The 25,287-nt window shown below is 39.4% G+C and overlaps 1 protein-coding gene across 1 annotated transcript in view; it reads right to left on the minus strand.

Moving 5' to 3' along the window:
* Window positions 1–25,287, minus strand: part of FBN2 (fibrillin 2) — a 2,449,070-nt gene that overhangs the window by 822,896 nt on the left and 1,600,887 nt on the right. Inside the window, exons 29-30 of the mRNA XM_044060803.1 lie at window positions 13,498–13,620; window positions 12,667–12,792 (exon numbers count right to left, since the gene is read on the minus strand). Of these exons, the coding sequence (XP_043916738.1) occupies window positions 12,667–12,792; window positions 13,498–13,620 (249 nt within the window). The remainder of the gene's footprint in view (window positions 1–12,666; window positions 12,793–13,497; window positions 13,621–25,287) is intronic.

A 25,287-nucleotide genomic window follows, 5' to 3' on the forward strand; every position in this document is an offset into this window, starting at 1 on the left:
GTGCTTTCCCAGCTTCTCAAGTGACTTTGAAAAATTTCCAGCCATCTGCAACAACAGCCTGATCACCTGTTTTCTTGCTTACTGGTAAGACTTTTTTCTACGCCACATTTTTTTAGTATGGATGCTATCAGGCAGAATTCTAGCAAATGTAAGCCAAGTTTTACTCTTAATGTAGCAGAACAACCAGATAAAATATGGAGTAAATTGCAATGTTGGTATACACAACACATTAGTAAGTGTAAAACCTTGTTAGGGCAAGTTGACATACCAGCATTATGTAAGTGGATTGTAACATTTGATTGGTATTTGCAACAAAAAATGAAGTATATCATAGTAAATGTTTATTGTGTGATTCAAAGGAAACTGCATTTTGTGTAATATGCCATAAACAAGTATTGTATGATATTGCTAAAAAACTAGACTGTGCAGACAGATCTGTTCATGATAAAGAAATTATTAATAATACACAGTTTTTATTATATCCAGATGTAAAGCAGTTATGTCCTGTTAGTACATTAATTTCTGAATTACAACAGCAATCAAATCTGTTATTGACAGAGTCCCCTGTAGATCTTGTAACTCCCTTTAAAAATTATGTACAAGCATGGAATGATGCCACGGCTACACATACAGATGAGGACAGAAACAAAGTTTATGATACATTGACAGAAGACTTTAATAAGTTTTTAAAAGAGAAACAAAATGAATTTAAAATGTTCAAAACTGACATTCAAGATCTCTGTCAAAAGTGCATAGGAGCTCTGCAGTCAACAGAGGAATCCAATAACAGGTATCATATATCCCTTAAACACTTACAGGTAGAAATGACAGACCTTAAACAGCATCTGAAGGAAAAGGAAGAAGAATTAGATGAATTAACAGAGACTAACCTCCAAAATACTATTTTAATATCCCAGCTTAAAGAAGAGTTAAAAACACAAAACCAGTCCAAATTATAGAACAGGGACAGGGAACCACTACAGATTTATATACAGTCTAGATTATTACAGAGTTTACCACAGTGGAATGATAAAAAGGCATATTTTATAACATGCTTACATTTGAAGAATGGGTGGCATATACAGCAGGATCTGATATATGGACAGATGCATTACTTAGATGTTTCTGGATTTTCATTCCCAAATGTTTTAAAACTTTCATACAATTAAAGCAAGATGATTATCAGTTGAACACTAAAGTAGGACGATATGACAGCCGTTTTAATGGCATTTACACAAGGGCAGCCTCTCACAGCCAAATTATTAGATAATTTTAAAATTACTATCACAGATAAATTAATGGAACAAAGTGATCATTTCAGACTTGCATTTCAAATCATATATAAAAAAACAGACAGAGACATGGGAAAAAGAGACATACAAAAACAGTTAATACATTGCTTCTTAGAACAAGTCAAAGGGGTTCCAGGGGATATTAAATGTATCTACGAAGAAAATTCTGATACCCTCACTGATTTGGTACAAAAACTAATGAGGGGACAGACTATGGCCGATGATGGGACTTTATACTCACACCATATCTTTGCATGTGAAGATAATAGTGAGCCATTTGAAGTAATTGGTGAAGTCAAAAACAAGGGAAGGCAAAGATGGTGTGACCAATCACCAGCTGAAAGAGCTGCGTCAGCACCACCAGCTCCTGCCTCTATGCTTGTAGTACCAGGATCAAGCACAGGTAATGAGCAAAAGGCACCAACATGCTTCTTTTGTAAAAAAATAGGACACGTTAAGCAAAATTGTGATCATTACAAAGCCTGGCGCAAAAAGAAGGAAGAACAGGGAGTGTTTCCAAAAAGAGAGCAAACAAATTTACAAGAAAAGTCAGAAAAGCAGGATCATGTACAAAAACCTTACAATATTAGTAAAAACCGTTATAAGAGCCATCAATATACAGGAAAAGGGAAAGTATGCCCGGTAGATTTTCAAACAGTTTCACCTGTAAATCCGAAACATTTGATAGAACAGGCAGAAGGAATAGCTAGGCAACAGTTAACACGAGAGATTGAAAAACCTAAATATGTAGATCATTCAGACACAGAAGAAGATGACAAACAAAAACATGAGGTGTGTCATATTGCATTTGATAATAAAGGAGAGGATGAGTGGATTTCCTTACAATAGGGATGTGCCCCCTACTCTGGTATCTTTCCTGACTACCTTTAAAAGGGTCGAGATGGACGACCACTGATTGATATTTGGGTAGAGGGGTCACTGTGGAAAAATGTCTTAATAGACACAGGAGCAGCAGTATCTGTCACAAACAGACAGTTACCAGTAAATCCTATAAAAAGGTTTGCATTTCAGCATTTAATGGCACAGGATGCTATGCAGTGAGTAGCCAAAATGTGGACATAAAGTTTAGTCAAGAGGGACAAATATGGAAGGGTGCATTTTTAATGCATCCATCTTGCACAAATACCATTATTGGTATGGACATTCTAGGACCTTTAGGCATAGTAATTGATTTACCTAATGAAATTCTGTGGATGGGAGACAAACAACAAAGAGAGGAAGAGCAAAATACAGGTTGCTATGCAATCTCTCTACCTGACAAACCTGAAAAACCTACAGGCTATATAAATACAGACAGTGAGGATGTATGGAAGCATTTACAACAGCAATTCCCAAATCTATGGTCCAAGGGTCCCAGTGATTGTGGGAAACTAGAAAGCCCAGTAGGAATAGGAAGTGATCAGGACTATATACCACCTTTTCAAAAACAATATCCTATTCCTAGGGAAGCAGAAGAACATATGGAAAAATGTATTGCAGAATGGGAAAGAGAAGGGATTATACAAAAAGGCAACAGTCCTACAAATTCACCAATCTGGCCAGTTAAGAAAAAAGATGGTAGTTATCATCTTGTTATTGATTCTGAAAGGTTAATCAATATACCACTCCTAGAGCACACTTGATTCCAGGAGTCCCAGAGTTGGCTGCACATATTAAGCCACAAAGTAAGTGGTTTACAGTAATAGATTTAGCAAATGTTTTTTTGCAGTGCCACTCAGGAAAAAAGATTGGCCAAGATTTGCCTTTACATTTAAAACCAGCAATATGTTATGACAAGGTTACCACAAGGGTTTCAAAACAGTCCAGTTATTTTTCATCAGACAGTAGGATCCATTCTACAACATTTGGAAAAGGATGACTCAGTAATACATTACATTGATGATATTTTAATTCAGTCAGAAACAGTAGAGGAGCATGTACGGCTTCTTAAGAGAGTTTTCATACTCTACAGCAAGCAGGGTTTAAGGTTAAAAGTGAAAAATTCAGTTTATGACACAAAAGTTAAGTTTCTAGGTACTATTATAAAACCAACAGGAAGATCTCCTTGCCCTGTACGTGTACAAGGTATTTTACAAATGGAAAAGCCACTGACTATAGCAGACTTACATAAATTCATGGGAATCATGAATTACAATAGGGAATTTATAGAGGATTATGCAGCCGTGGCTGCTCCCATATACAAAATGTTACATGAACAAAAGAACTCCACCTTTTTAGAGTGGGGATCTCATGAAGAGGAGGCATTTTCACAGATAAAAATAAAACTAGCACAAGCTACAGAACTAATAGCGCCCACTCCAAGGTTACCATTTGTGTTACAAGCAGCAGCAGGAAAAAAACACTGTCTGTGGTACTACTACAGGAATGGCCACATGGTAGTGACAACAGAATGGAAAAAACATTACGCCCAGTCACTTTCTTTAGCAGAAAGATGACTCCAGTGGAATTGGGTTACCATCCATGTATACAGCAGTTATTAGCCATTTACTGGGGTAGTAAACAAACTGAATATTTGACCGTATTTTCCAGCATTATAGTACAAACACCACATCAAGCTGTAAAAGCTTTGATAGACAGTTTTGAAATGAATAAAATTACAGATGGTATTAGTCAGGCAGTCTTTGCAAAATGGATGGCACTTTTTGGAATGAAAACTGTTACTATACAGACAGGGGATAAATACCATTTATCAAACCATATGGGATACGAAGGAAAACAGCATAACTGTTTAGAAAAGATAATGTCACCTGAGGTGCAATTTTTAGCATCTGATTTTGATCACTTTAATCCATCTATCTTTGTGGATGGAGCACGATATTGGGACCAAGGCAGATACTGGACAGGATTTGCCATAGTTCCAGAGAATCCACAATTGGGTTCTCCTGAACTAATCAAGTTACCAGGGCATATGTCAGCTCAAAGAGCTGAACTGGAGGCAGTATTGTATGTGCTAAAGTATTACAATCCTATTAACATTTTTTCAGATAGTGCTTATGTAGTAAATTCTTTAAGACTACATATGGAAACCTGGGTAAGACGAGGATTTGTGGATAGTGTAGGTAAACCATTATGGCATGCTGAAGTATTAAAAGACATATATAAAGTTATAACAATGTCAAAACAACAAGGACAGTATAGCATCTTAAAAGTAAAAGCACATCAAAAGCCAACCAGTGAAACTTACAGATTAAATGTGTTAGCTGATACCTTGGCCAAACAAGCAGCACAAAATGGAAAAGAACTTCCAGAATATGAGTATGCCAATGTAGAAGTTAGTGTCTTAAAAGAGCTAGATAAAGAGTCAATAGAGAAAGACCTTGTAAATATACAAAAACAACAGGGCTTAAAAGAAGAAACTGATCAGTGCAGATTGGTAGGTATACCACCAAAGGAGTACTATGCATACACGACCTCCAAAGGGTTACAGTTGCCATATGTACCATTTCAGTTGGCACGCCAATTGGTCAAGTTAAATCACCAAATACTGGGCCATATAGGAACTGATAAGTTATGGGCAGTTGTAAAAGAAAAGTATTGGAACCCAAATTTAAAAAAGGTCTGCAAACTGATTATAGAAGAATGTTTAATCTGTCTTCAGGTAAATGCTAAAAGCAAAAGGCCTCAGTTACATCGTAACTACATAGTAGTAGTGGACGTCTTTTCAAAATGGGTAGAAGCAATTCCTACCAAAACCATGACAGCAAAGGCAACAGCAGAAGCCTTATGGAAAAATATTTTCTGTCATTGGGGATGGCCACGGGTTATAGAGTCAGACAATGGCCCACAGTTTGTTAGTGATCTCATTAAACAAATGTGTAATTTGTTAGGCATACAGCAAAGGTTTCATGTACCATACCATCCACAATCTAATGGCATTGTAGAACGTATGAATCGGACGTTAAAAGAACATCTAAAAAAGGCATGCTTGGAAAAGGGCAATACATGGGTACATCATCTGCCTGGTATTTTAATGGGTATTCGAGCAACACCAAACAGCAAAACAGGTATTTCCCCATATGAATTAATGACAGGCCGCAAAATGCCCATACAATTACCATTTGATCCAGATTTACCTAATGGTAGGCCCATGCTAGAAATTAGCAAACATCAGGAATGGCTAAAACAACTTACTAGTATATGTGACTATAATGCAAGGCAGCAAGCGTTCCATCTATGGAAAAAGGTGCCAATAATACCAGCTGAAGAAAACCTTCCCTGTGGAACCAAAGTATTGGTAAAAACATTCCAAATGGAAGGACCATGGGCTAGCAATTGGAAAGGCCCTTTTGAAGTAGTGGAACAAATTGGACCATTAGTGTACAAAATCAAAGGAAAAAAGAAAAACAGAACAATGTTGGTACATAAAGATCAACTAAGAATGATAAAAAATAGTGAACAATGTAAATCTGATTAAATGTATTCTTTTGTAGGTTTCCAACAGAGAAAACCCTAATGAAATTGACATGGTTTAAAGTGCATCCTTTTGGAAATCCAGTTTCGGATGACCAAAGGCAAAATGATTCAACAATGGAATTTCTATTTAAAGGATGTTTTTTTAAATCGATAATAGCTATTATATTAACTATTATTGTATTGCTTAGTATTAAATTATATTTACAACCTGTTAATCAAACTGTAAAGTTACATAAGAGAGAGAGTAAAGAAATGTGGAAAAATGAACAAGACTGGTCACCATCTTTTAACACTTTCTTAGCAAGACAATGTTGGTATGCAAAAAGCATGAATGTTTCTAATTGTTGGGTATGTAGTTTAATACCAAAAATAACAGGGGTAATGCCTCTAATACCTATTCCACTAAATTCTCTTAGTAGTTGGAGAGTATTAATAAATGAAACAGGAGATCAAGTTATAAATGTACAATTACGTAAAGCAAGAGTACAGTTATCTGCTATAGTACAGGGGATCACATGTTTTCAACAAAATGGAACTGTTCCAGTGGGTAATAGCAATTGTATTCAAACAATTGAAATGATAAATTTTCACAACCACATACCAGTACGTGGAGTATTTTCACATGGTTTTCCTATTTTAATACCAATTAAGGGTCAGTTAATATTAAGTGACACAGCAGTATTTCACTTTTCACAAAATGACAAAAATGACTGTAAAACTAATATTACATGTTGGAGAAGTAAAACAGATAAAAACTTTACAGTTGTACATGATAAAACTCCTACTATGGGGCAAGTAAATGGCAGTCTGGTAAATAGCAGTGTTGCTCTATCAGATGGGTTATATTACATCTGTGGTAAATATGCTTATAAATGGTTACCAAAGGGATGGGATGGCACCTGTTATATAGGATTAGTGGTACCAGCAATGCATCATGTAAAAGAGTTACCAAAAGGAAACATTAGGAATACAAAAAGAAAAGGGATATATTACCTGTAATTGAAAGTCCAGAAAATCCAGTAGACACCTTAGATACATCACGTATATATCATCAAAATCTTGATTATATTAAATTAAAAGATATGGATTTAGGAGATGATGTAATCTCTGGAGCAGGTATTTTCCCTTGGTAATGGGCTGCAAAAGCCATCTGGGAACTGAGAAAACTATCTAAACTAGTTGAGGTATTGGCAAATGCCACTTTCAATGCAGTCCTTGACATTACTGTCGAAATGACAGCAATACGAACTATGGTTTTGCAAAATCGAATGGCATTAGATTACATATTAGCATCACAAGGGGTACATGTGCTTTAATAGGCGAACAGTGTTGTACATTTATTCCAGACAAAACAGAATCTGTAAAAGCACATTTAGAAGTGATTGCACAAGTGTCTCAACATACTAGAAAAACTGGAATGATGACTGGAGTGAATGGTTTAGTAATCTATTTACAGGATGGACAGGAAAAATCACTGTATTTTTAATTTCTTTTATTGTTATTGTAATGCTTGGTTGCATATTATTTACATGTATTAAAGTCTGCTTAGCAAAAGCTAGTCAAGTTACTGTTGTTAATTGTCATAATGAAAAAGTATTACCAAATAATGCTGAATTTATTTCTCTAGTTTAAAATAAAAAAGACGGAATTGTTAGAGTGTGCTCAACAATATACTAAGGTTGAAAGTAATTTTGCTGCAATTATGCAACATAAATAATGTATAAGATAAAGCTTGCTTAAATGTAGAAATAGAGTTTAGTAATATGTAATCAGCATCCATACTAAATTACCATGGCTTGGAAAAGGAGTCTGCTGAATGGAAATTTTTCCCCTTACAGACTCAAAGCAGGATGTATGCAAGAGCAAAAATACAAAATCTGCTTTTAAAGAATGGACATTTTTCCCTTACAGACTCAAAGCAGGATGTATGCAAGAACAAAAATGCAAAATCTGCTTTTAAAGAACAATGGCATGTTATTCTGCATGGAAAAACAGGATAACAGATGTTTTTTATACAAAGATCCAAATAAAATACAGGATGTTCACACTGTCAGAAAAGCTGATCTCTGACAATGTGTTTTCTCAAAAATATGTTTTTCTTCATAAAAAACAGGATATGCTTATCAGCATTGACATAAGAACACATGTTTCTATACACAGATTCAAATAGAATACAGGACAATGTGTTTCCTCAAAAATATGTTTTTCTACATGGACATCAGGACACTGTTACAGGATATTCACACTGTCAGAAAAGCTGGTCTCTTACAAGACATTGTTAAACAAGGAAGTTTAGTATTGTTTCTACAGGATAAGCAATTCTCCAAAATATGTTTAAAAAGAGTATATAAAGAGCTGTATAAATCCAGTTGTTTAGGGATATGGTAGGAACACATTTGGTGTTCTGAGGTAAATGTTATATCTCTCACATCATCTGTACTATATGAGAAGTAAAGTTGGAACAGTACTTTTAAGCTGCAACGTGGTTTCGTTTGATTTATTATAAAAAGTTATTTGTTACTGCTCTTTAAAGTTGATGCTGCAAAGTATATTCTCTCATCAGTGTATATTCTGCAAGTTTCTGTATGCAACAGACTGTGAATGCAAATATGATCAGACTTTGAATTTTAGCAGAATCCAGCCAGCAAGACTGAGTGTCATAAGAACACTGCAAATCCATCACACCAAGCAGTAAGCAGCTCCATGTAATTTTTTCAGTTTCTTTGACCGGGGGTGGTGGCGGAATGTGGATATCCAGAGTGATTAGTTTATGGTCAGATCTAACCAGTGAGGGGTTGACCTCTGGTGTGGAACACCGGTCGCCCATGTTGGTGATGACCGGGTCCAATATGTTGTCACTCCTGGTGGGGGTATTGACCAGTTGATCCAGGGCGTTTGAGTTTATAAATTCTAGGAAATGTTGGACAAGGGAGTTTGTACTTGAGTAGTTCTCCCAGTTAATGTTTGGGTAATTGAAATCACCCAATATCAGGGTGTTTGCTAGGACCTTTATGTTTCCCAGTGTTTCAGGAATGTGGAGTGGGGGTCCTGGGACATGGTGGGTGATCTGTAGCAAGCTATAATTTGAATAGCAGTTTTGCCCATTGTTAGTTGTACATGGATTATCTCTGAAGCATCGTGCTGTGCCACTAACCTGGAGGTGTGAGTATCCTTGATGAAGATGGATACTCCCCCGCCTTTTGTATTTTGGTCCGAGTTTTGTGGCCAAAATGTATGGTATGAGTTGTAGCCTGGTAGTGCTGGGGTGCTCTCTGGAGCCTTAAACCAGGTTTCTATTACTGCACATATATCGATTTTCTCCATACTGAGGAGTGCCTCGAGTGCGTGCATTTTGAGGTTTAGACTTCTGGCATGGAGTAGCATTACCCTCAGTTTTTTGTTACTTGCGCTATTTATGGCAGTGGGTTTGTCTTTTGAGCCTAAAAAAGGCACTATGGGAGTGGCAAGAGCCTTGGCCAGTATTCGAAATCCTAAGGATGAGAGGTGCAAGCTGTCTCTAGCGAAGCAGCGTGACTTGTTGAGCATGTCATCCCAGGCTGACAGCCACTGGATCCCCTTTAAATGACACCAGAATCTTAGCCAATTGTTGAAATTGATAATTTTTTCTCTATACCATGGTATCATTCTTGGTGAGGGCAGGATACTACTCAGGGTCAGGGTCACACCGGCCTGGGCTACGTGATCAGAGATCTCTTCCATGTCTCTTTTCATGTAGTCCAGGGAGGTATGGCTCAGGTCATTCACACCAACATGGACAATGACAGAGTCATATTTGTACCTGTTCTGGAGTGACCTGAATGTTTGTGTTATGTGGTGGATCCTTGCACCCAACAGGCAGCCAACAGTAACCATCTCCTTGTTCAGCCTAGTGAGTAGGACGTCAGTGTGCCTGACTATAGAGTCACCTATTGCTAGTGTGTTGGGTATGTTATTTTGCCTTAAGGGCTGTGATTGTGTGGCACACTGGTTTTGTGAAGTATGTGTTTCATGGTTTGTGGTGGGGGGTGGAGGTTGCTTGGATATCTGCTTTGGAGGTCTCTGTTGCTTCTGCAGATTTTTATTTAGAGCCTTAGAGTATGTTTTCGTGTATTTATGTGTGTTTTTTGCCGGTGCTGGTTTCATAGGTCTATGTGAGACCGGTGGTGTGATGCAAGTAATTCCCTTCTCCTCTTGACTGCCTTGTCCAGTCTTGAGTTGAGAGAGCTTAGCCTCCAGTTTGGCTGTATAATTGCATCTCTCGCATGTATTAGTGTTTGGTGGAAGGAGGAGAGGGTTGTCTGTGTACATGAGGCAATTGTAACATTGCCTCAAAATGCCCAGATTCACCAGTTGGACCGGAGAGTACACCTGAAACTGCCCTTTGGACATGCCTGGATAGGTACAGTGAACTGTTTTACTGATTGGCTGGTAAGGTCGAATAGAGAGCCTTGTACAGTATGGGGGGGGTCTAGTGCTAAGGTTTATTAGTGCTTGCTATGAGTTTTGAGCAAGTGCCGATATGAGACATGAATGGTTTGAGTGCTTAAGTTGAAAGTTTGTCTAGTTCCAAGGGAAAAATTGAAGAGTAGACTTTGTCTTTGCTTAGAGGAAAAATGTTCAAAACTACAAATTAAAAAAAATACTAACAAGTGCTGCTGTATTATACAAGGAATATAATTTATTACAATCAGGAAGGTGAATCAAAGAATGCATGCATGTATGCATGGTCCTAAAAATGTGTGCAAGGGGATTGTGGTATGAAAACAGCCCAAAGATAAAGTTAATTCACCCTTGGCCAGATGCATTTTGTTTGAATGTGGGTTTCAATGTTTCAATGAATTTGAGTTTCAAGAGCAGAGAAGTTTACTGTTAATGTTAAGTCTGTTTTCATAGTGAGACTGTATTGTTTTGTTTAGCAAATGTCTGTCAGTATTAGTGCTATAAAATTTGAAACATAAGTTTTAAATTAAATCCAAATATCTGCAATCATTGCAAAAATAAAGAAGAAAACAGTATGCAGACTAACAAGTTTGAGCAATGTTTATGGTAACTGGGGAAAAATAGCTAAGTAATGGGACAATGAAATGGCTGGGGGGATGGCTGCCGGGGGGGGGGCTGCTGTGTGTGTGTGTGTGTGTGTGTGTGTGTGTGTGTGTGTGTGCGCGCACGTGTGTGTGTGTGCGTGTGTGCGTGTGTGTGTGTGTGTCTTTGTGTCTGTGTGTGTGTGTGTGTGTGTGTGTGTGTGTGTGTGTGTGTGTGTGCGCATGGGGCCTGATCCACTAACGTGCCTAGGGCCCCATTTGACCATGATCTCTCTCTGTTCATATGACTAGATAAGCTCAAGCAGAGCATTCATATCTCTAGATAAACTAACAGCATTTAGCTTTCCTGCCAATGCTAAAATGTAGGAACCAAAATGTTTAAGACGTCTGACACTGCAGTTTAAGATACCTTACCTTCAAAAATGCTTGGTTTGATATTTGCAGTCACAGACACCTGAACCATTACATTTTAAGTTTTGGCATTAGTGTTTTCATTACAAGCAAACCTTTTGTTTTTACTAATGTAAATTAAACAAAGTTTGAATTTGAAGTTAATGAAGCCCTGCCACTGGGGTAAGTTTTATTTTCTGTGAATATGGGTCAGAGATTTTCTTAATTAGAAACCTTCCCCATTTCTCATGCTCTCACGGAGGTTGTCAGTGACTTTCCTTATGATATTAACTACAATACATATTTAGTTTGATGTTAAAAATATAAAAAGTGCTGTGGATCAGACCCATTTTTGATTAGGAAACTCCCTTGAAAAGAACCCTCTATCTTTAAAACAAATGTGGCTTTTATGATAAACTTAACTTCTGATTTGCAGCTTCTACTTGATGGTTAGTTCTTTTCAAGAGCTACTCAAATCATGGAGATGTGGTGCATGGTATATGCTGTACAATATTAACTGTTTCATACATTTCTTTTATCTTTTCAACCTTTTCCTTTTTTTCCTCACATTAGGCCTTCATGCCTACTGTAGCATCAATTACAGATGTAGAGGAACCACAATAATAACATTGTTACATCTGATGATTGTAGTCCAGTCCATGACACCCTCTCAAAGTATATACCTTGTTATTCCAGTGTGTACCCAGTGCCCCCTACCAGTGTCTCCCAGGACCCACATAGCATATTTGTACACATTTCTGCTGTGCATTTTCCTCATAACATTACTTGTGATCACGCATTACATTCCCTTCTACTCTGTTTCATCACTTTGCAGTAGTCCTTTTCCATCTCTAATACATTACAGCAGGATCCCACAAACGTTTTAACCAGTTTCCAGTATTATGTGTACTACTACTATATAGTATGTGACTATTTTGTCCCCATTAGCTTAATGCTGTTTGTGTCATATTTTAATTTACCTGCTCCAGCACAACTTGACAATTGATTTTTTTATATTTACTGTACATTGTGCTTACTACATGATCTGAAGAACTATTTTTTTATATATTTTGTTTTTGTATTTTTGATTAAAAAATAAAAAAAGGAAGCCCAACCTCCTAGTTTGATGTCACTGGTGGTCTTTCATAATTCTGCCTGTAAAGTCTTCCTGGTAGCCTCAGTGCTTTTACTTTACAAGGTAAGCAGTGAGGTAAGTTAAGTGTATTATAAGGCATTTATCATGGAGTATTGCACATTATTTCATTATAATATTTCAGATGCATCATAAACAATATGCATAAGCAAAAAAGTAATTTACTTTTCAAGGAGGAAAGGAAGTCAGTCTCCCAGCTCAGTAATGCAGATCAAGTCTTTATCAGTGCAGGACAAGCCTGTGTCAATGCTGAAAGAAGTCTTCCTTAGTGTAAAACAGGCCTTGGTCAATGCCAAACAAGTCTTTGTTAAGATACAGACTGTTTATGTGTTCCCATGTCACTGACAATACATACCAATGCAACTCTTCAAATCCATCGATGCCATAAAGCCATCATAGCACAAACAGCGATATTCTCCAGGAATGTTGGTACACTGTCCACCATCACAGATTTCAGGGCTTTCTTCACATTCATCAATATCTGAAAGATATGTAATAGTGGCACAAGGTAAAAATAAGTCACATATTAACAAATCTTAGCTTCAATTAAGTGGAAATTCATTGAGAGGCAAGAATAAAATGAACTTCTTGGTAAGAAAAGAGTATACTAATGAAACTAATATATATTTATGATGCTCCGCGTATTTAATGCACATGCATTCCTTATGCACTTTATATTTTTTATTCAGATGTTGCCAAGCTGCTTTGAAATATTGTCTAGATCAAAATCAATCCAAGAAAAAAGTTTTGAGCAGAAAATAGCTAAGGTAATACACTAATACCATACAGCAATAATAGAAACTGTCTCATTGGCAAGCTAACAGGTTTATTATTTCTCTAAATTTTAGTAAACTTCTAATTTTAATTACATAATTAAATGTGAATTTGCTTTATACCTTCATTTTTTCTACTACTACTTAAAAATGAAGACATTACAACATTATACTGACAAACTCATGGTATAGAAATAAGGTAATTATGACTGCATGATTTTGCATTTTAAAAATCTGTACTTTTTTCTTCAATTTGTTTTGAGAGTGGGTATCGTTCACACAATGGTGAAGACTATATTCTATCATCTATTTACTTTGTTGTAAGGTAGGATATTTACAGCAAGAACACAGACTCTAACTGGTAACATAAACTTTATGTAACATAAACAGTAAAGCAGGGGTATAGCTCTTACCTGAACAGGTCCTCATGTCAGGCATCAGGGCATAGCCGTCACTACAGCTGCATTCATAGCTGCCTTCTGAATTCATGCAGTGACTGTCACAGCCACCATTCATGATGGTACACTCATCTATATCTGAAAGACAAAGAGGGGAGAGAGCTTCAGCCTGTAGTTAGTAGGATGCAGTACACACAACATGTATGGATACTAGAAATAATCACAGTCTATCATCTCACTCTCCTTACTTATAATGGTGAAATATCACTCCGAACTCCTTTCTGTCAAGGGCTTAATGAGCTAATAAATGCCTAATTACAAAAGTAGCGCAGAGAGAGAGAGAGAGAGAGAGAGAGAGCGAGAGAGAGAGAGAGAGAGAGACAAATGTGGTCTTATTGATTTGTTCACTACAGAGTCTGCACATCCTTCCTGTGTCTGAGTTGGTTCTTATTGGATGTTCCCATTTCCTCCTACACCCCAAAGATGTGCCATAGGTGAACTGGCAATTGTCTAAATTGTCTGCATAGCTTCTGCTAAGATGTGTGAGTGTGTGGGTAGATGCACATGTATGTGTGTGTGTGTGTGTGTGTGTGTGTGTGTGTATGTGTGTGTGTGTGTGTGTGTGTGTGTGTGTGTGTGTGTGTGTGTGTGTGTGTGTGTGTGTGTGTGTGTGTGTGTGTGTGCGCGCATGTGTGCGTGTGTGTGTGTTTGTCTTGCAAAATGTTAACACTCTTTTCTGGATAAGCTCCTGTGTCTTGTAACTATAGAATGCTAGGATAGGTTTCAGTTCCCCCACAAACCTGTATTGGTAGCAGAAATTAGTGAATGAGTGAATGAACAGATAGAAAGATAGAGAGACAGACGGATAGAGAACCAGATAGGTAAATAGAGTGGTAGATATTTTATGTAGACAATGTTAGTATAGCCAGTTAAAAATCATGCTTTCTGGCAGGTGAGGGAAAGTTGAATACTTCAAGAAAACGCAAGGAGAAAGAGAATGCGAACTTGTGTGAGCATATCATAACAGTAGCTGTCCATGGTACTGGATTACTCCTTCAGTATGACTCTTTAAACACGGGAATCACCTGTCGGTCGGTATCTGCTGCTCTTGCCAGACACAGAGTTGCTGGATATCCCCACAGCAGAGCTGTTTTCCTCCCCACATTAAGGCCAAAAATATAATATGCAGTTGAAAAGGAGGAAGCAGCCCATACCATCTTTGCTTTTTTGTAGTAAGAAACACAAACTTATCAGTCTGATATCTCTTTCCAGCAGGTGACTCCACTTTAGGGCAAATTTATTCTCACTTATTTGATCAGTTTTTGTGATTATTGTGTGTTGTTACTTTATTGAGCTGTGCTTTCTTTATATATAGTTTGACCCTCATTCCTTTCAACCATCAAATTATTGTCACAGGTCTGCCCATTCATTCATTCCCATGGTCTACCACAGCAGATACACCACCATATGAACGACTTTTACCAGAGGAGGGTAGCCTTACCAACCTCTTAGATAGCTAATATCATGGGTGGGAACATCTTGGTGATGGTTGTCATCCAGGTAGCCATGAATAGTTGTTATTTCCTTGTTCTTCATCGCACAAGCCATCTTTCTTGCTTTGATGAATGCTGCCCTTGAGATAACATGCATTATGTTGCATGGTAAATTATCCTTAAAACTACATAATAAACATGAAGTGGGCTATTTAAATAAGACTGAAATTTTAAGACATACTTAGAGCACATTTTAATACCTTTTCATTATTTGAAATCATTTGCATTAGGTGCAAGATGATAGACTGTATTATAACTAATATCACAAACAAGAATATAGGGACACTAACCATTTTGGCTTTATAAAAGGTAGTTCATGCCTATTAAACCTAGTTGACCTCAATGAAAGAGTCACAGAAGCACTTGATGATGGTAACTCCAATCACAGAGCTTATCTAAATCAGGCTGGGATATCACTGACAAACTGGTCAAACTTAGCATTAATCCCTAAGTAATCCACTATGTTGCCAAAGGGTTCACCAATAGACATTACTCTGTTAGAGCTGATGACTCGCTAATCTCTGACAGATTTGTCACCAGAGGTGTACCTTAGGGTTCTGTTTTGCATCCACTTCTATTTGTCATCTATTTCTCTGATATCAAATATGACATCAAAAGACTCTTATGACTATGTACATGAATGATTTATAAGCTTGGAGTCATCATTAGTCGCCATGATGACACTTGGGTACTCAAGGAGATGCTAACATAGACAAAACTGTGGTGCCTGAATCACAGCCTAAAGCCAAATGCAAAATTATAGCACTATATAGTTTGAAAAAGATGAATTCTGGCATATCTACCACATAAATGACACCCCTTAAAATGGGCACTAAGACCTAGACACTTTCCCAAATAATGAACTCTCCTTTGACCACCATCTGTCCACTATCATTAGAAAGGCCTTCTGCCTTCCTAATTAATTATTAATGACATCTCATCTTGTTCAAAAGAGGACATCATTCTCCTCTATTCATACATCAGGTTCATGCTAGTATACAATGCACCCTTTGGTATGTACCTGGGTACTCATCTAAAAACACACACTCCAACTTAAAAAGCCTCAGCAGTTCCTCACTGAAAATGTCAGGAATGATCTCTCGGCAGGTTCATAGTTACGTACCAGGCTAGCTGCCATTCTGGGCCATTTTAAGCCTAGCTAATTTCACTTTTGGTACTTGAATTAACCTATCTTGTTTGGTGTTAAGTTGGTCTTACCAATCCTATGGCTTCTTCTTCTCCTTCTTTCGGCTGCTCTCGTTAGGGGTCGCCACAGCAGATCAACTGTTTCCATTTCTTCCTGTCCTCTGTATCTTGCTCTGTCACACCAACCACCTGCATGTCCTCTCTCACCACATCCATAAACCTTATCTTAGACCTTCCTCTTTTCCTGTTACCTGGCAGCTTCATCCTTAGCATCTTTTTCCCAATATACTCTGCATCCCTCCTCAGCACATGTCCAAACCAATGTAATCTTGCCTCTTTGGCTTTGTCTCCAAACCTTGCAACCTGGGCTGCCCCTCTAATATACTTATTCCTAATCCTGTCCATTCTTGTCACACCTAGTGCAAATCTTAACATCTTCAACTCTGCCACATCAAGCTCTGACTCCTGCCTTTCTGTCAATGTCACTGTCTGCAACCCATATAACATAGTTGGTCTCACTACCCTCTTGTAGACCTTCCCTATCACTCTTACTGGTACTCGTCTGTCACAAATCACTCCTGACACTCTTCTCCACCCACTCCATCCTGCCTGTACTCTCTTCTTCACCTCTCTTCCACACTCACCATTACTATGAACTGTTGATTCCAAATATTTAAACTCATCCACCTTTGCCACCTCTACTCCCTGCATCTTCACCATTCCTCTATCCTCCCTTTCAGTCACACACACATATATTCTGTCTTAGTCCTGCTGACCTTCATTCCTCTTCTCTCAAGAGAAAATCTCCACCTCTCCAGGGTCTCATCTACCTGTTTCCTCCTCTTACTACAGATCACTATGTAATCTGCAAACATCATAGTCCACGGGGACTCCTGTCTGATCTCGTCTGTCAACCTGTCAATCACCATTGCAAATAAGAAAGGGCTCAGAGATGTTCCTTGATGTAATCCCACCTTAAACGCATCCGTCACTCCCACCACAGACCTCACCGCTGTCACACTACCCTCGTACATATCCTGTACCACTCTTACATACTTTTCTGACACTCCTGACTTCCTCATACAATACCACAACTCCTCTCTAGGCACCCTGTCATATGTTTTCTCTAAATCCACAAAGACACAATGCAACTCCTTCTGACCTTCTCTGTCCTTCTCCATCAACACTCTCAGAGAAACATCACATCTGTAGTGCTCTTTCCTGGCATGAAACCATACTGCTGATCACTAATCATCACCTCCCTTCTTAACTTAGCTTTCACTACTCTTTCCCATATCTTCATGCTTTGACTGATCAAGTTTAATCCCTCTGTAGTTACTACAGCTCTGCACATTACCCTTATTCTTAAAAATCACTTTTTCTCCATTCCTCAGGCATCCTCTCACTTTCCAAGATTTCATTAAACAATCTAGTTAAAAACTCCACTGCCATTTCACCTAAACACCTCCATGCTTCCACAGGTATGTCATCTGGACCAACAGCCTTTCCGTTCTTCATCCTCTTCATAGCTATCCTTACTTCCTCCTTGCTAATCCACTGCACTTCATGATTCACTATCCGCACATCATCCAACCTTCTCTCACTCTCATTCTCTTCATTCATCAGCCCCTCAAAGTACCTTTCCATCTGCTCAACACACTCTCCTCACTTGTGAGTACATTTCCCTCATTATCCTTTATCACCCTTACCTGCTGCATATCTTTACTAGCTCGGTCCCTCTGCCTAACCAATCGGTACAGGTCCTTTTCTCCCTCATTGTCCAACCTTTCATACAACTCTTCATATGTCTTATCCTTAGCCTTCGCCACTTCTCTCTTTGCCATGCACCTCATCTCCTTATACTCGTCTACTTTCTTCATCTCTCTGACAATCCCACTTCTTCTTCGCCAACCTCTTTCTCTGTATACTCTCCTGTACTTCTTCATTCCACCACCAGGTCTCCTTGTCCTCCACACTCCTTTCAGATGTCACAGCAAGCACCTTTCTACCCATCTCTATTACTAGCTCTGCTGTAGTTACCCAGCTATTCGGTAACTCTTCACTGCCACCCAGTGCCTGTCTTAACTCTTCCCTGAACATCACCTCACAATTACCCATTTTCAGTTTCCACCATTTGATCCTTGGTGCTGCCATCACACTCATCCTCCTCTTCTTGATCACCAATGTCATCCTACAAACCACCATCATATGATGCCAATCCTATGGCTGATAATCATATATTACCCCTATTGAGAATTACTGGGAAAACTCCATAATGGCTGGCCAACATCATTCCTGGTTTCCTTGCATTGATTCAGCAGGTTCCGAAATAAGTCACTGTAGGTTAGTGTACACCTCCAAACAATCCTCATGGATGCAAACAATGCATAAAATAAATCTGTGATGGCAGCCTTCTAAACTCACTGTCCACACCATCTAACATAATATCATCCTCTTCCCTTTTTATACTCAACAAGACCTGGCAAACTATAAAGCTCTCCTCACATCTTTCTAGTCAGCCACTTACTAAATAGTGATGTGCACACAATTCTCCATAGTACATAATGAGAGATATGCCAATTACAAACCTTTGGGAGCAAGTATGAAGAGTACTTCATACTGAATTGGCATGGAAAAGCTACTAGACTGCCAGATATTTATTTTGCCAGACAGGAACTTATCTTGTTTGAAAAGTTAATATAGGTGGCATTATTTTGATACAACAAAAGAGCTTTTACAAAACATGCCAGTTCATTCAAATGGTATTAATGAGACACAGAAAAACAAAAATAAGCCTTGCTTAAGTCTGTGTCAGTTATCCCTGCCAATTCAAAAGCTTCTGTAACCAAAAAGACAGCAGTGGATGATGCCTAGCCCATCACTAGTGTATAAATTCCCAAGCCTACAACAGGTTCTGAGGTTAAGAAATCAACACTCATCAATGCGTAGTGGAATTAACAGAATAAGAACATGAAGAATAATAGGTACATACTACAGTAATGACCACCAGGGCCTTTATAAGCCTAGCCATGCAGTTCAACCCAACTGTGTCCCTATATACCATGGGTGTTTATTAGGAAGACGTGTGTGTTAGGAATTTTGGAAGTTTCTAGAGGTTGTGTGTGTGTGTGTGTGTGTGTGTGTGTGTGTGTGTCTGTGGGGGGGGGGTATGTTAGTTTGGGCATTACGGTCTGTCTCTTTTTATCAGGGACATGGGGCCAGTCCCAAGGTGAATTTCCTATTTCCCATGCATTGGTCAAGGTTATGTTAAACAGGTTCAGGGAATGGACTCTGCTTCACATGGATGGTGAGTCTGTTCCAGAGTATGGGGATCCTATGTGAAACATATCTGTCTCACTAACATATCTTATTTATGTCACAAGCAAAATTTAAATACTTGCATCAAGTGGTTCTAATGCTGTTTGATTTGTGGATGTGCAAAAGGTCCATTACAGCTGGATCCGAGGATGCCTTATATGCCAGACATAGATCACATCTCAGTAACCTGTAGGACACAAAGTTTGGAGATAAGGCTTTAAGGTGATCCATACAGGGAAATGTGTTTACACCCAGGACTCTCCTGGTAAGGAGCCTTTGTGGGCATTCCAACTATTGCATATGTCTGGTCAGGTACCTGCTGAATGGGGCATTACACCCAATTATGGGTCTGATTAGGACTTAATAAAGTGGCATTATGACTTACTTGGACCTGGATGCCATGTCTTTATTTATAAGCCGGGGGACATAGAAGGATTTCATTAATACCTTGGTCACATGTTAGTCAGAGGCCAGATTACTGTCTACATATTTTCCCAGATCTCTAACTACTGGGTCTGCTCTGAGGGATGTCATATCGATGGAGTAATTATCCTAGGTGGCAGTTTTCCTGGAAGATACTATAATGCATTTCTTGGCATTAAATTTCAGTCTGTGATTTAGGCACCAGTCATTTGTCTGTGTTAGACCCTCTTGTAAGATGTTTGTATCATAGATGTAATCTATGATAGTTCCCAATTTACAGTCATCTGCAAACTCAGTTCCCTCTGCTCAGACTCCTACAGACTCCTCAGAGGTGAGCTCTGTCTGGCATACAAAGCAATCTCAGACCCTGCCTTGATGGGACTGCTGCAAATTGTTGACCCTAGTCCAGAGCCCTCCTTACTGTAATCTACTCAGATGTCCCCTCATATTGTGCTCTGGTACTCGGATAGCTCAATACACACGCTAATAAGACATAGAGGGTTTTTTACTGGTAGCTGCAGTTACTGCTATCCATTGAGGTTCTTTAATTTACAACTTACTGACTGTGATCTAACCTGTTAACCCCTTATGTTGTGCTGCGGTATTCGGATAGCTTGCTTACGCTAATTAGACATAGAGGGCTTAATTCTCCCTGGCAGCTACACTACCCAGTATCCAGGGAGGTTTCTAATTCATAAATTTTTCACAGCCCATTGTGAGTTTCTCGCAGGTTTGTCCGGTTAGCAAATAATAGTCTTTCAATCATAGCGCTACTTGCTGTGGTCCAAACCAGTCTTGCTCCTCTCTTGGGCTCTGGTATACGGATAGCACGGCAACACATTACAAAACTGTGCTGTGACAGAAACCTGGTTCAAGGCTCCTGAGAGCACCCCAGCACTAACAGGTTTCACCTCATATCATGCGTTCCGGCCCCAAAATCCGGACAACACCAAGAAAGGAGGGGGGGTGTCCATATTCATAAAGGACACCCACACCTCAAGGTTGGTGGCAACGCATGATGCATCGGAGACCATCCAGGTGCAATTAACCATAGGCAAGACTGCTCTGCAATTTGTAGCATGTTACAGGCCACCCTCTCAAACTCAGGAACCTCACATGGCCTTCCTGAAAACATTGGAGGGGATAAATGTATCTCCAAACACCATCATACTAGGTGACTTTAACTACCCTAATATAGACTGGGAACACTACTCAAGCCCGAACACTCTAACCCAAAGATTCCTGGAGTTCATAAACTCAAATGCCATGGAACAACTAGTCACCATCCCCACAAGAGGAGAAAACATACTTGATCTCATCATCACGAACATGGGATCAAAATGTTCAACACCGAAGTATACCCCTCACTGGTGAGATCAGATCATAAACTAATCTCGCTGGAGGTCCTCATCCCGCCCACCTGAAACAAAAAGACCACAGTGAAAAACTTCTCAAAAGCCGATTTCACACTTCTAAAACTAGTGTGGTCTCCTTTAAGGCCCCTGAGCCAGTGGTAAACATTACTCAAACCGCTGAATCACTTACAAATGCCTTCTACCAGCACCTACAGGACTGCATGGATCAGGCAATCCCAAACAAAACTAAGACTCTCTGTACCAAAGGCAAGCGTCCAGTCTGGTGGACCCCAGCCATAAACAAGCTCTACAACAAAAGGAGGAAGCTACTACAAGATAGAGCAAAATCCTTGAAAGGTAAGACACCTTTGATCATTATAAGTAAAAACTAAGAGCTCTCATAAAATCATCCAAGGCAAATTTTGAGAGAAAAATCGCCAAGGACTCTAAAGAGAATCATAAGGCCTTCTTTAGCTATGTTAGAAACCTAGGAGGAAACTCCCAGATATGCTCAGAATTAGTTCAAAATGATGTGAAAATTACTGAACCTACACACATTGCCAACATACTGGCTGACAGGTTCAGTGCAAACTTCTCCCCACCCCCAAAGGAGAGATATCTATTCCAGAGGATTGTAGCCCCCAAACATCTCCAACGCCCAGGTGAGAACTGCCCTCACTAAGGCAAAAACACAGCATCCATGGGACCGGATGGTGTCCCCGGCTGTGTGCTTCATGAACTCAATGAGGAATTAAACCCACAGTTAGGACAGCTGTTTAATCTTAGCCTCACCTCAGGATACGTACCCAAGGAGTGGCGCACGGCGACTGTGGTCCCACTTCATAAGGGCGGTGCCTCCACAGACCCTGGAAATTACCGCCCCATTAGCTTGACAAGCCTTATCTGCAAAGCCATGGAGAGGATCATAATGGAACTCATAAATAAAGATATAGGGAACTTGCAGACTTTGGATCCAACTCAGTTTGGCTTTGTCAAAGGCAGATCCTGCCTCTTAAACTTGGTTGACTTTTTCGAGACAGTCACCAAGGCCATTGATGAGGGAAAGGCAGTCCATACAGCCTACCTCGACCTGGCAAAGGCCTTCACACAATACCCCACTCAGGTATCATCGAAAAACTCATCAGCTTGAATGTAAACCCATACATCACAAGATGGGTTGCAAACTGGCTAAGTGACAGAACCCACAGGGTCAGAGTTGCTGGAGCCATGTCAGACTCAAAGCCTGTCACAAGTGGTGTCCCACAGGGCTCAGTCCTGGGTCCACTCTTGTTCAGCATCTACTTTTCTGAAGTACAAGCAAACACAGGAGGGTTATGGCTGACAAAGTTTGCAGATGACTGCAAACTGGGCCATAGTCGAAAACACATCTGACACAGATATCCTCCAGAAGGGCCTCACAGAAATGGATAACTGGTGCCAGAGCCATGGCCTGAAGTTAAACGCCAAAAATGCATAGTCATACCCTTTGGGAAAAACAAGGCTACCCCTAGCTACCATATAGGTGGCAATCCACTGAGCACAGAAAAGTCATCAGAGATCTGGGGACCCAGGTTGACAGTAGCCTTCGTTTGACACTCATGTTGCTAAAGTAGTTAGGAAAACCTTCTATATCACCCACCTGATCATGAAGGGATTCACATCTAGATCAAGGGAGGTCATCGTCCCCTGTACTCATCACTTATTAGACCTATGATTGAGTACAATGCCCGTCGAATGTATCTGACCAGACACCTGCTGCAGCTTGAAAGGCCCCAAAAGTTCCTCACCAAAAGGATAAAGGGTCTCAAAAATATGTCTTATGCTGCCCGACTGAAAGAACTCCAGCTCTATTCAGTCTCATACCGCTTGCTCAGAGGTGACCTGTGCCTGACATATAAGGCCATGTCAAACCCAGATTTGATGAATATGCTTCACCTCAAAAATCTAGATCCCTCAGAACCACAAGGGCGGAGACTTAAACCTTGACACGGTTATAAATAGAACGTGCTGGAGGGACAGATTCATCACCCAGAGACTCCCTATGCTGTGGAACAAAATCCCGGTACATGTGAGGCAGAGCACCTCTCTGGTCTTGTTCAAGAGGAATCTTGACCAATGGATGGGAGATTGCAGATATACCCCAGGGATTACTTCAGCGTCACTGCTTGACAGAGGCACAGCAAAATGATAGGCATAGTTTTTATTCAAACTAAAGGGGTGGCGAAAGCCACATAACTATGGGCTAGGCTTATAAATGCCCTTGGGCAGATAGCCTAGTATGAACCTATGAACCTATGAACCTAAACATCCTAAAGGGTTTTCCTCCTTTGCAGCCACTCCACTTTGGTTCAGGAGGGGTTTAATTTACTAATTGCTTAATTCTGTGCTCAGGCACTGAGCGCTGCACTCTTGCTAGCTAATTGTTACTGGAGAAGTTATTACTGGGCTGTTTGTGCTGTAGTCAACATGAATTGCTATACTGTATATTACAATACTACATGACTGTGAAGGGTTGTACTAACTGTTAAACCACTTGGTTCATTTCTTTTTTTCCAACGGTTAAACTACTCGGTTCAGTTTTTCTTCTTTAGTTAATTCTGTATAGTAATTAGAAATTACATGATTTTGACTGTAGTAGATATATATATATATATATATATATATATATATATATATATATATATATATTTCTTTTCTGAGCCACACATTTAAATGTATATGACTCTATAAGCTGAATACCTGTGCGAATACTTTACTGTATCTTACACTCCACTCAACTACTGACTTGCATTCCTCCTCCTTCATTTTACCTTCCACTCCTGCATAGTCCTTAACCTAGTTGCCTAACATAATTAACATCTTTCTGTCTCATTTTCAGCTACCAAGCCTTGTGCTGAGATACAGCCTGTCCCTCTATCAGCAACCCTGTAAGGCTAATGAAATCCAAACTGAACAGAAGGGAAACCTAACCTAGAAGCCCTACAGGAACTATCTAGACTCTCTGCATTCAGCCTCACAGTGTAGGTGACATCCTACAGTATTTTTAGGATTTGACTATAAACTTGGGAGTGCTTTAATTTCAAATTAATTGTGAGTGCATTAAATTTAAATTAATTTGTAAGGGCCAGCACACCCGTGGACCTACCCCTCTGACCATCTCTTTACTATCTTACCCCCTCACCTCCTATCTTAGTGGATTTAGTGTTGTCCCTACATCTACCACTAGAGGGCAGCAGACCTCAAGGCATGGAAAACTTTTTCTTACTGGAAGTAGAAATCACTAGCTCTGTAGACCAGCCTTTCTCTGCTATCCCTGCTTGTACTTTTTACTCAAGTAATTACCCCCCATCCAATGAAAAGTTGTAAAGGGAATTATCCTGGTTAAGTCTTAAAGTTTTAGAAACTAGACAGCTTTTTTGTCAGTTACTACTCCAGCCATTGGCCCCCTTAATTAACTCTCTGTTTAAAATTACATTTCCTGCCATAGAACTATTTATAAATACCTTTCTCTCTGCTATAGAACTCTTTACTCATACCTTTCTCCCCTACACAGCTATACCTATGTTTACCATTTTCTGATAAGTAGCAACATAATGTGTCTCTTACCTATCCTAAGCCTGTAGAACACAGTCTCTTTGCATAACTGATTGCCTCTCAGCCTCTCTCCGCTCTGACCCACTCCGTTTGCCCTATGGGCTCACTCCACTCCCCTACCCTACCCCCAATTCCCACCCACCCCAGAGGTCCTACACTTATACTTCCCTAACCATGCCCTCTCTCTCTTCCACCCAATCCCATACATCACTTCATCCCATAAACTTTAGCCACACCTTTACCTTCTAACAACCACTCACAGTAAGCCACACCTTAGGGTACCTTACCATATACCTTTACTCTTAACTAATATGTATCAGTGCCCTCCTCTCTACACTTCCCTCATCCTTTTGTCTTCTTTTCTCCTATTTTTCAATCCCAACTGCTTACTCCTCTTATTTATAATCTCAACAAGA

Source organism: Protopterus annectens, chromosome 2.part0 (genome assembly GCF_019279795.1).
Source record: "Protopterus annectens isolate FY-2018-M chromosome 2.part0, PAN1.0, whole genome shotgun sequence".
NCBI classification, from domain to species: Eukaryota; Metazoa; Chordata; order Ceratodontiformes; family Protopteridae; genus Protopterus; species Protopterus annectens.